The sequence below is a fragment of the Nicotiana tomentosiformis genome, chromosome 2 (genome assembly GCF_000390325.3).
Source record: "Nicotiana tomentosiformis chromosome 2, ASM39032v3, whole genome shotgun sequence".
In the NCBI taxonomy this organism is placed as follows: Eukaryota; Viridiplantae; Streptophyta; class Magnoliopsida; order Solanales; family Solanaceae; genus Nicotiana; species Nicotiana tomentosiformis.
In genome coordinates, this window is record NC_090813.1 from 106,027,998 (window position 1) to 106,040,551 (window position 12,554).

The 12,554-nt window shown below is 38.0% G+C and overlaps 1 protein-coding gene across 2 annotated transcripts; it reads right to left on the bottom strand.

Annotated features, from left to right (window-relative positions):
• Positions 1-1,749: 1,749 nt before the first annotated feature.
• LOC104100201 (transcription factor bHLH18) lies at positions 1,750-4,287 on the bottom strand. 2 transcript variants are annotated; one of them, XM_009607378.4, is made up of 5 exons: positions 4,133-4,287; positions 3,862-4,022; positions 3,176-3,742; positions 2,375-2,752; positions 1,750-2,284 (listed from the first exon to the last, which is right to left on the bottom strand). In XM_009607378.4, the coding sequence occupies exons 2-5, from the start codon at positions 3,895-3,897 to the stop codon at positions 2,192-2,194; spliced, it is 1,074 nt and encodes a 357-aa protein (XP_009605673.1). In that variant the 5' UTR covers positions 3,898-4,022; positions 4,133-4,287; the 3' UTR covers positions 1,750-2,191. The 2 variants fall into 2 exon arrangements, with proteins under 2 accessions (XP_009605673.1, XP_009605674.1); XM_009607379.4 differs by having other exon boundaries at positions 3,862-3,943; positions 4,133-4,282.
• Positions 4,288-12,554: the final 8,267 nt, after the last annotated feature.

A 12,554-nucleotide genomic window follows, 5' to 3' on the forward strand; every position in this document is an offset into this window, starting at 1 on the left:
TGTGTAGAGCAACTAGAGACGTAAAAGACAAATACTTATAGTATTTGTTACAAATCAAAGAATATAACCTTAGAGTGACAAATTAAAATAAAAATATATATCACTTGACAGTGATTAAATGATAAACGTTTATATGCAAGACACTTTTATTGCATTGATCAATTTGGTACAAATATCAAATGTAAACGAAGTTTTTAACGCTTGTGAAAAGCGTGATAGCCGTAGTAGACTTTGTCGCGAGTTTATTATTAGTACTATAGTATATCATAAACACAGCTCCATTTTCCGGTTAGAAATTTAAAAAAAAAATCACTTATCAAAGCCCTCGACCTAAGTCAAAATGTCAAAAAGTAATGGAAAAGAAAGGTTGGAACTTTCAAAGACAAAACAAGGAAAACAGAGTGGTCGGAGACATGCAAGGAAAATGAAAAAAGTGAATAAAGTGCACTGCACAAATGATACCGACAAATCGTACCAACGCGATAATCCGAGTCAAATCGAGAAATAAAACTCGATTATGGTTTGGTTTGGTGTTGGAAAAAAAAAACCCGATCATATTTGGTTTGGTTTGGTTTTAACTAAAAAAAATTAAACCGAAACCAAACCAACCCGACATTATATGTATAAAAGTTTTAAATATATTTAATACATAAAATATTTATGATAGTGTAGTTTATAAATATTTCTTAAATTATTTTATAGTTTTATCTTTTAACGTATTATTTCAAGCTTTGACTTATAATTTTTAGATGCTCCAATAAGTTTTATAGTCCATAAATGTTAGTAACTCAAATAAATCCTAAACCAAAATTAAAACAATATTAATGCTAATAAAAGACATTCAATTCAATTGTACTATGAATGAAATAGTATTGGATATCTATTTTTTAGTTTTTTCATGGTTTAGATAAAATGTATAACTTAATTTTTCTTTTAGTGATTAGTCATGTAAACAATAGTACTTATTAGTCATAATTTTAAATTATGTTTGTTTTCATTATGGCTTATTAATAATATTTATTTTATGCGATTTTATTATCTTTATTGTTGAATATTTTAGTACAATGCCATGACTCATCTCATATTTATGTTATTTTATTGAAAAATACCTTATATAGTTCTGTCTTACTAGGATTAAAGAAATATTTGGAGCTCTAATTTTACGTTTTGTGCTATGAAGACTTTATGAAAAAAAATCCCAAAAACACGAAAAAATCGAGATTAAAAAATTCGACTTTTATGACCTTTATTGATTTGGTTTGTTATTTAGATTTAATAACCCGATACAATTGATTTGGTTTGGTACTTAGAAAATCCGAACCACCCATGCACACCCCTAAGTGTAGTAATGGATTTTTCCCCGCTTCAATATTTTTGTCTAACTTATCTTAGTGCACCTCATTTGAAAGCTTAGATGGTTGAAAAAGGAAGACATGAAAATTTATTTGTTTGGGATTTTAATATTATACCGTGAGAATATGAATAGGCTTCACTATATCTTTTTTCATTTTCTTTTCTACTTTTAAGATTCTGAGATTGGCCAAATCCCATTGTCATTGAGGTAATATAGACTGGACTAATTAATTTCTCATTTAGTAACTGCGAGCTGGTCAATTTTATTACTTTTCATATGATTTGCAACTAGTACTAAAAGATTGTTCATGACGGTTCATGCATTTAATTACTGCTCATGGATCTGTTAATCATAGCACAATTTTGTATCTTGAAACTTAGATATAGCAAAAAACAAAAGGAAAATGCTAAACATGTGTTTATTACGCCACAAATACATGTAGACAAAAAGTAGTATTGTACAACAAAGGCCAAAAATTAGTTACCTAAAGCCCAAAAACAAATTAAAACGATAAAAAGAAGAAGCAAACGTCAAAACGTGCATGGTCTGTAGCAGTCCCCACAAAGGAGAACAAAAGAAGACCACTTAGTGGAATTCCATGACTTGTCAAAAAAGAGGGTGTCATCCCTCAATTGTAGCAAGTGAGGCAATTGTTAAACGGGTTCCAACTTGTGACCCGAAAAAAATACCAAAGCCCCAGTCCACAATAATGAAAACCTCTCAAAAACCAAGTCATGAGACCCACCCTTAAATTCTAAATTAACATTATCACTTAATACTTTAGCGAGAGGAACATATCCAAAGACCTTAGCTTCTGAAAATCTTGAACTGGCTTCGTTAAACGTCAATATGACTGCTGATGAGTTTCATTATAGCCTCACGTATTCTTTTTGCTACATATTCTGCTGTCATGTTCAGCTGATAATCCATCTGTTTCAAAGTTTTGTTCAAAATATTAGCAAAATAAGGCAATTGGACGTAATTGAAAATTAAATGAATTTTATAGGACCAAGTTAGTACCTTCGCAACAATGGTTATGTAGGTGCTGATGTCGCCAAATGGCATGACACTGTTACTAATGATAGTGAGATTGAACTTCTCTACTTGGCTGAATATTTCCTTTATTATCGTCGCTTGTTTTTTGCAATAAATCCTAATCAGAACATTCCCATCTGCAGCTCTAACTTCAATATCTGGGACTGATTTGTTGGTGCTGCTAGTGTTGGAGTTTTCATCAGAAGATGAGGAGTTGTCATAAGTTGAGAGCAGTCGAGTTCTCTTAACTGCAACCACAGGCTCCTCGCTAAATTTCTTTGTTTCTTCCTCAAGGCTTTTTACTTGATTTTCCAGTTGTTTTATATATTTAATCGCATCTCCAAGTATTGATGCCTTGTCCAACTGTTAGAAGATTAACAAACACACAATTAGAGATGAATTCCAGATTTAATTCTAATGGGTTCAAGATGTTAAAAGTTCTTTGAATATACGAGTTCAAAACAATATTGTGTATACAGACTTTTAAGGTTTTTCACATGTATATATCTATGGTCAAGAGGGAAAAATTGTGAGTTCAACTGAACCCATCCTAACACTACACATCCGCCATTGGACACAATCAATCTCAACCAGGAGTATAAATTTGGAATTGCTATAGAATATAATTCTTAAACAAAGTGGATCGGAGGTAATTAATTAAGATATGAAGCATGCACTTCATCAAGATAGTTTTTTAAAAGAACAAACAATTAAAGTAGTACATCAAGATTTTTGAGTAATTAGCTATTAACATAGAATCATGAAAGAAGAGAAAATATATAGTACCTTCTTTAGGTTAGGGATGAGGGTGGACAAAGATATGAAGCGCTGGGTAAGGCGTTCTCTTCGTTTTCTTTCTGAGAGAACGTGGTCTTGTGCCTGCAAAGGTGTTCTACTATAGGTACTCTTCTTCTGATTAATATCGCCAGCGCCAAATCCCGTGGCCTGGAATAGATGCTGGCTATCGTCAAAATCAAAATCTGGAGAAGTTTGAGAGGAGAAGTTTATGGTAGTAGTTCCTGATGGAACCTCAGTCTTGACCGAGCTGTTCAAGTTTTCGTGGTAGTTTTGGATTGATGGTGAGTTGGTGTTGCAAAAAGAAATGACGCTGGGGGAAGAAGAAGAAGGCGGAGGAGAAGTAGAAGGAGAAGGAGAAGAGAAATATGTATTTTGGTGATCAGTTTCCATTCTGGAACTCCAAAAAGCTGGCTTCTCCTCCAATATTTCAGCAGCCTGAATACCGTAGGTGCAAGGGGAGAAGGGGTAATTATTATCGAAAGGCAATTCATCGACTGATGCGGTCATCGTCTGGCAGTGTTCGACGTATTGAAGATCATTCATATTCATAATCTCCTGTATTTGTCATCAAATAAAATGTTAATACAAGGTATGTAAAATCATAGGGAACTTTACCAAAAAAACAAACAAAAAAAAACTAGCTACAGACTAGTAGTAACATTATTTTGTCATACCATTTCAGACCACCATGTAGCCGATGACATATCCATTATTGGGAAGTCTGTCTCCTTAATGATCAGTGATTAGATCCTGGCTCTACGTAGAATTCCAATCACAATAAGTATCTTATCTTAGAGTCAGGTTAGAGGGAAGTGTAGAAACACTATAGATCCTCCTAAATTGAGAAGGATTAAAAAAAAAAAAAATAAAAAAAAAAATCAGTATCTTAGATAGATATTTGTGGAAGAAAAATTAAGGGTATAAGAGTTCTTGTAAAGAGCTTACCTTAGAGTAGTTGGTGCGAAAATGATATCCGTTTCAGATGTTGTCTGTCAGGAATAATTCTTGTGTCTTTATATATACACTACTTGCTTGAATGATTGTGTTGACTGTAAAGAAGCTGCGGAGAGAAAAGAGAGGAAATTGATTGAAAGTCTATTACTTATTGTGTTCTCACTGTCTATGATTATTATATACTGCTTAAAATAATACAAGTAAGAAGCACGTGTGAAAAGTTTCGGAACCTTCAAGTTTCTTTCTCTGGGACTCAAATCACTATAGTTCATAGTTGCCGAGTCTGTATTAACTTTTTGACCAGAGGGCTCGGCCCTCAGCCAAGCCGGATCCCGTTATATGGAACCGTTTGGGTTTACCCACCTATTCCGTAGCGGTTCTATTTTGAACCCGAGTCTTTTGCGCGTACCCGTGTGAATACAACTTTCTCTGCTAACTCAATTATGTAGTCCTAGTTTCTATTAGTAAGACTCATTCGCTCCTGAAAAATAGTAAATTGATTACTCGACCATTACGTGTTTCTTTCAAGAAAAACGTTGACCTCATTACCCTTTGCCTCAAATCATAAAGTCATGGAATATTTCCACAAGTCCAAATGACCTTATTTTTTCGTCATCCCAATGTTTCAAATTTCATATGCCAAATTTTGAGAGGAAATAAAATTTTAATTCATTTTAACATATCTTTTCTTTTTAACGTAAGTTACCAAAGGATTGGCTGGGGTAATGGTGCCAAAATGGATAAAAAATAATTATCGATCCATATTATCCATTAAAAATGATTTGGATAATGAACTTTTAAAAAATTGGTCAAATATGGATAAGATACATATTATTCACTTGAGAAATAGATAACCAATGTGTTTAACTTTACATTTGTAAAGACTCAAAATGAGGGTTGCTCAAATTTGGAAGATTCGGAATTCTTCCAAAAGTAATCATATCCGTATTAAATATGGATCGGGTCGGATATATATTTTATCCATTTTTGAAATTCGTTTTTGACCCACCCATATCCAACCTGCCCGTCTGCCATGTTGGGATTTTAAGCTTGTGTAGCTTAAAGAGGGTGAATGAGAAATGGAGAAAAAATGAAATATTTGAGTTTCCCTTGGCAAAGGGACATTGTCCCATATCGGAGAAAGAAAAAGACTTTTGATGGGTATATATATAATTGCTCTTCTTCTAGCTCTTAAAGAGTTAAGAAGAAGGCAAGCCTCGCACCGTCGTCGTCGTCGCTCGCTCGACTCGGATTCGGATTCGGCCAGCAACTCTATAAATAGAGTTTGAATCCCAGAATCTTTCCTTACGAAATTTTCTGATCTTCTTCTTCTTCTTCTGCACAAAAATTTCAGTGTATTTTTTCAGAATCTATTTCGTTAAACAAGTATTACTAACTTTTTATTTTATTTTTTCAGAAAGTTTAATTGTTTATTACAGCAATACAGAATTATAACATTCTTAAGGAAATTAATTTATTATATTCTATATTTTGTTTGTGGAGATTAAAACCTGTGTGGTTTTCTACTCCTTCTGAATTTTACTAATCTGATTTGAAGATATAAAAAACTTCATCAGAGTATTGAAATTCATAAAACGATTTGAAGAACATAAAAACTTCATCGTTTTTCTGTGAAACAGTATATAAAAACTTCGGTTTTATTTATTATACATACTGTTTTTGTTAGTAACAGTATTGTTTACTGTTCTGATTTTGCCATTAATTGAACTCTTCTGTTGTTTACAGTGAGAAATGGCAATTGATAACGAAAATTCTTCTGCGACTATTGCGGCAACGACAATAGCCTCGTCAAGTCGGACTGCTGTTCCACCGGCAGAGAAATCGGGGAAATTTTTCGGAGCCAACTTCAAAGGATGGCAGCAAAGGGTGTTCTTCTGACTTACTACACTTGGTATGCAGAAATTCACTAGTGAAGAACCTCCAGTGCCTGCTGCGGATATGCCGGACAACGAAAAATTCATGATTGTTGAGGTGTAGAAGCAGGCAAATTTTCTTTGCAAAGGCTATATCTTAAGCGCTTTAGAGGATGACTTATACAATGTGTACAGTGTGATGAATACTTCGAAAGAATTATGGGACGCACTTGAGAAGAAGTACAAGACTAAAGATGCATGCATGAAGAAGTTCGTGGTTGCCAAGTTTCTAGACTATAAAATGATAGACAGTAAAACTGTTGGAACCCAAGTTTAGGAGCTTCAACTTATTTTTCATGACCTTATTGCTGAAGGTATGGTCGTGAATGAAGCATTTCAAGTGGCTGCAATGATTGAAAAATTGCCTCCTTTGTGGAGAGATTTCAAGAACTATCTTAAGCACAAGCGCAAAGAAATGAAGTTGGAAGATCTTGTGATTCGTCTCATGATTGAGGAAGACAATAAAACAGCCGAGAAAAAGTCTCGTGGAAATTTAACGATCATGGGAGCTAATATCATTGAGGAGACTGCTCCAAAAAGTAAGAAGAGAAAGAGGTCTTCTGGACAGACTAAGCAGCAGACCAAAAAGAAATTCAAGGGCAGCTGCTATAATTGTGGAAAAATCGGTCACAAAGCCCCTGATTGTCGTCTCCCGAAAAAGTATAAGAAGAAGGGACAGGCCAACATAGTAGAGAAGAATGATGATATTGATGATCTGTGTGCAATACTTTCAGAATGCAACCTAGTTGGAAATCCGAAGGAGTGGTGGATTGATTCTAGAGCCACTCGACATGTTTGTGCTGTCAAGAAAGCATTTGCGACTTACTCTACTGCTGGTCCCAAAGAAGAGCTTTCCATGGGAAATACTGCAACAGCCAAGATTGAAGGTTATGGGAAGATATTCCTGAATATGACTTCCGGCAAGGTGTTAACGCTCAACAACGTTCTTCATGTTCCTACTATTAGGAAGAATTTAGTTTCTACTTCTTTGCTTGTTAAGAACGGATTCAAATGTGTATTTGTTTCTGATAAAGTTGTTGTAAGCAAGAATGAAATGTATGTTGGAAAGGGCTACCTCACAGAGGGCCTCTTCAAACTAAATATAATGGTTATTGACAGTATGAATAAAATTGCAGCTTCTTCTTATTTATTGGAGTCAAATGATTTATGGCATATTCGTTTAGGACATATCAATTACAAAACCTTGCGAAAGTTAATTAATTTAGAAGTGTTGCCTAAATTCGAGTGTAATAAATTAAAATGTCAAATATGTGTTGAGTCTAAGTTTGTAAAACATCCTTATAAGTCTATTGAAAGGAATTCAAATCCTTTAGACTTAATTCATACTGACATTTGTGATATAAAGTCGACACCATCTCAAGGTGAAAAAAAGTATTTTATTACTTTTATTGATGACTGCACTCGATATTGTTATGTTTATTTGCTTAATAGTAAGGATGAAGCAATTGAAGCATTTAAGTAATATAAGAATGAAGTGGAGAATCAATTGAATAAAAAGATCAAAATGATTAGAAGTGATAGGGGTGGAGAATATGAATTTTCATTTGCAGAAATATATTCGGAATATGGAATTATCCATCAAACTACTGCATCTTACACACCTCAATCCAATGGAATTGCGGAAAGGAAAAATCGGACATTAAAGGAAATGATGAATTCTTTATTAATAAGTTCCGGATTACCGCATAGTTTGTGGGGCGAAGCTATCCTTACAGCTAACCGAATACTCAACAGAGTACCCCACAGCAAAACGCAATCTATTCCATATGAAAAATGGAAAGGAAGAAAACCTAACATAAAATATTTCAAAGTGTGGGGGTGTCTAGCAAAGGTACAAGTTTCTTTACATAAAAGGGTTAAAATCGGACCAAAAACTGTTAATTGCATTTTCATTGGATATGCTACAAACAGTAAAGTATGTCGGTTTTTGGTTCATAAATCCGATAATCCCGAAATTCATGTTAATACGGTAATGGAATCAGATAATGCTGAATTCTTTGAAAGCATCTATCTATATAAAACTGAATGTGAGTCGTTAAGTGAAAGACCTAAACGACCTCGGGAAGAACCAAAGGAAAATACTCCAAGTATAGAAGATCCAAGGCGTAGCAAACGTCAAAGAACATCTACTTCCTTTGGACCAGATTTTGTGACATTCTTGCTTAAAAATGAGCCTCAAACTTTTAAAGCAGCTATGTCATCTTCTGATTCAGCATTTTGGAAAGAGGCAGTCAATAGTGAGATTCAATCAATTTTGGATAACCATACATGGGAATTGGTAGATCTTCCTCCGGGAAATAAGCCTTTAGGTTCGAAATGGATCTTTAAACGGAAAGTGAAAGCTGATGGAACTATTGACAAATATAAGACAAGACTTGTTATCAAAGGTTATAGACAAAAGGAAGGCCTTGATTACTTTGGTTCAGACTTTCATCCAAGGACTCAACATTTGGAGCTCGTTGGCTTCACAACAGTTGAAACAAAACTTGGTAGAATATCCGCCTGTCACTTAGGCCGATGTCCATAACCGGTATCAATCGAAAATCAGAGTCGAAAATGATCAGCTTGGGGCCCCTTCCGGGTCCGTGTATCCCGTCAGAACCATCGACAGAGTCAAGAGAGACATCGATCGTGAACCGAGATCAAACAAGGGATCGGTATCAGCCGTACAATGGAGACAGGAGAAGCAGTGGGTACGGGTGGAACCCTATGAGAAATGAAAGGAAAAATGACCGAGGTCAGAGCAACCAGGGAATCATGAGCAAAAGCAGATTTGATAGGCATGTCGGGCCTAAAGAAACGCCAAGATTATCAGAGTACAACTTCAACGTCGATGCCACCGCTATCGTATCTGCCATCGGACGCATCAAAGATACCAAATGGCCTAGACCTTTACAGTCTGATCTAGCCTAAAGGGATCCCAACCTAATGTGAAAATATCACATCATTCATGGCCACAGAACAGAAGACTACCGATAATTAAGAGAAGAGGTGGCCCGGTTGTTCAACAACGGACATCTCCGAGAGTTCTTGAGTGATCGGGCCAAGAACCATTTCAGGAACATGGATTCTAATAAGCAGACCGAGCAGGAGAAACCTCAGCATGTTATTAACATGATAATCGATGGGGTCGACATTCCCTAGGGGCCGATGCTGAAGCACACCAAAGTATCAATCACAAGGGAAAAATCGACTCGGGATTACATACTGGAAGGAACCTTGTCTTTCAACGATGAATACATTTAGGGGATCGTGTAGCCCTACAACGATGTACTGGTAATATTGGCACTCGTAAATAAATCTCAAATTAAGAGTGTGTTAATCGAAGGGGATATGAGATACAACACTTTATTCGGGAGGCCATGGATCCACAATATGAGAGCAATACCCTCAACATTGCCCCAGGTACTAAAATTCCCAACTCCCCGAGGAATCAAAACAGTTTATGGGGACACAACCGGCCTCTAAGGAGATGTTCACGGTCGATGAGGTGATCCCAGCATCCACACCCTCGACATCGGAGGATCTGAATCGGATGGTCAAAGACGGGGCCAAATAGCAATCCCCGATACCAGCCTCGATAGAATCGGATGAATGAGGGGTAGACGAGGATGACGACTACGGAGTCCCCAGATTTTTCATAGCCCCGACGATTCTGACGCTACAAAATCAACGATCGAGGAATTGGAGCAAGTCGTACTAATTGAGCACTTGCCTGATTGAAAGGAATACCTGGGCACGGGGTTAATCCCTGAGCTCAGGAAAAAACTCATTCAATTTCTTATAGCTAACGAAGATTGTTTCGCTTGATCCCACCTTGATATGACAGGGATCCTGTCGGGGATAACCATTCACAAGCTAAGCTTAGACCCGAAGTTCCACCCGGCCAAGCAGAAGAGGAGACCCCAGTCCGAGGTCAAACATGCTTTCATCAAGGACGAGGTATCTAAACACCTTAAAATAGGGTCCATTCGGGAGGTTAAATACCCGTATTGGTTAGCGAAAAGGGAATATATTAAGAATGTGTGAAGACTATAAGGATTTGAATAAGGCATGTCCCAAGGACTCCTTCTCTTTTCCCAACATCGATCGCATGATCGATGCCACGACCGACCACGAGATCCTCAGTTTTCTCGACGCCTATTCTGGGTACTACCAAATATGGATGAACCCGGGCGATAAGGAAAAAACCTCTCTTATCACTAAGTACGACACTTACTGCTATAACGTGATGCTAGTTGGATTAAAAAAATGCTGGTGCCACTTACCAACGCCTAGTAAACCGGATGTTCGAGGAACAAATAGGAAAATCAATGGAGGTTTACATTGACGATATATTGGTTAAGTCTCTGCGAACAGAGGACCATTTGAAATATTTACAGGAAAACCTCAGCATATTGAAGAAGGACAATATGAAGCTGAACCCGGAGAAATGTGCATTTTGAGTTAGATCCGGTAAATTCCTCGGATTCATGGTATCCAATGGGGGAATCGAGATCAATCCTGACAAGATCAAAGCCATCGAAGATATCATAGTTGTGAACAACGTAAAGGCCGTGCAAAGATTAACCGAACGCATAGCCGCCCTGGGTCGATTCATCTCGAGGTCCTCTGATAAGAGCCACCGATTCTTCTCACTATTGAAGAAGAAAAATAACTTCTCATGGACACCAGAGTGCTAACGGGCCTTGGAGGAACTCAAGCGGTATCTATCGAGCCCACACCTTCTTCACACGCCGAAGACAGACGAACAACTATACCTTTACTTGGCAGTATCGGAGATAGAGGTAAGTGGAGTCCTCGTCCGAGAAGAGAAAGGTACGCAATTTCCAATTTACTATGTTAATAGGACCCTTGGCGAGGCCGAAACTAGGTACCCTCACCTAAACAAGCTGGCGCTCGCTTTGCTAAGTGCCTCTAGGAAGCTGAAACCATATTTTCAATGTCATCCTATATGTGTTGTGACTACTTACCCATTGCAAAATATAATGCATAAACCCGAGCTCTCGGGGCGCTTGGCCAAATGGGCCGTGGAGATCAGCGTGTACGATATTGAATATCGACCCCGGAATGCCATTAGATCTCAAATTTTGGCAGATTATGTGGCCGACTTTACGCCGGCTCTAGTATCCGAGGTCGAAAGAGAGTTGTTGGTGAACTCCGGGATGTCTTCGGGGATCTGGACCCTCTTTATGGATGCTGCCTCAAATGCAAAAGGGTCCGAACTTGGCATCTTGTTGAAGTCACCAACAGGCAACGTAGTTATACAATCTAATAGAACTGTAAAATTGACTAACAACGAGGCCGAATATGATGCCATGATTGCACATCTCGAACTTGCCAAAAGCTTGGGGGCGGAGGTAATCGAAGCTAAGTGCTACTCCCTACTTGTTGGAAACCAAGTTAATGGGACGTTCGAGGTCAGAGAGGAACAAATGCAAAGGTACCTGGATAAGTTGCAGGTAGCATTACATCGATTCAAGGAGTGGACTCTACAACACGACCTCGGGATCAAAACAGTGAGGCCGATGCCCTTGCTAACCTTGGGTCGTCGGTCGAGGACGATGAGTTCAACTCGGGAAAGGTCGTGCAACTCATGAGATCGGTAGTGGAAGAAGGCCACGCCGAGATAAACTCAACGAGCCTGACTTGGGACTAGACAAACTAATATATAGAATATCTGAAGACCGGAAAACTGCCCTTGGATCAAAAAGAATTGAGGGGCCTGTGTACGAAAGCTGCCCGATTTAGCTTGTCCGAAGACGAAACCATGTTTAGAAGAACATTTGATGGCCCACTCGCGATATGTTTAGGACCAGGAGATACCGAGTACGTTCTGAGGGAAATTCACGAAGGCACCTGCAGAAATCATTCAGGCGCCAAATCATTGGTTCAAAAGATAATCAGAGCCGACTACTACTGGATCGACATGGAAAATGATGCGAAGGAGTTCGTACAAAAATGTGATGAATGTCAAAGACTTGCTCTCATGATTCATCAACCCGGGGAGCTGCTGCATTCTGTTTTTTCGCCATGGCAGTTCATGAAATTGGGGATGGACATTATTGGCCCCATTCCTTGGGCATCCGGTAAGGCTTAATTTATATTGTTTATGACTGACGTTTTTTCTAAGTGGGTGGAAGCCCAGGCATACGAGAAGGTCAGGGAGAAGGAAGTCATCGATTTCAATTGGGACCACATCATATGCCAGTTCATAATGCAGGCCGAGATTGTATGCGATAATGGGAAACAGTTCATCGGTAGCAAAATAAGCAAGTTTCTCGAAGACCATAAGATCAAAAAGATCCTGTCAACGCCCCACCACCCTAGTGGGAACGGACAAGCAGAATCTACAAACAAAACCATACTCCAAGAGGTTAACCAACGCTGAAGGAAAGTGGAAGGAAATCCTACCCAGGGTCCTATGGGTATACCGTACGACCTCGAAGTCCAGTACC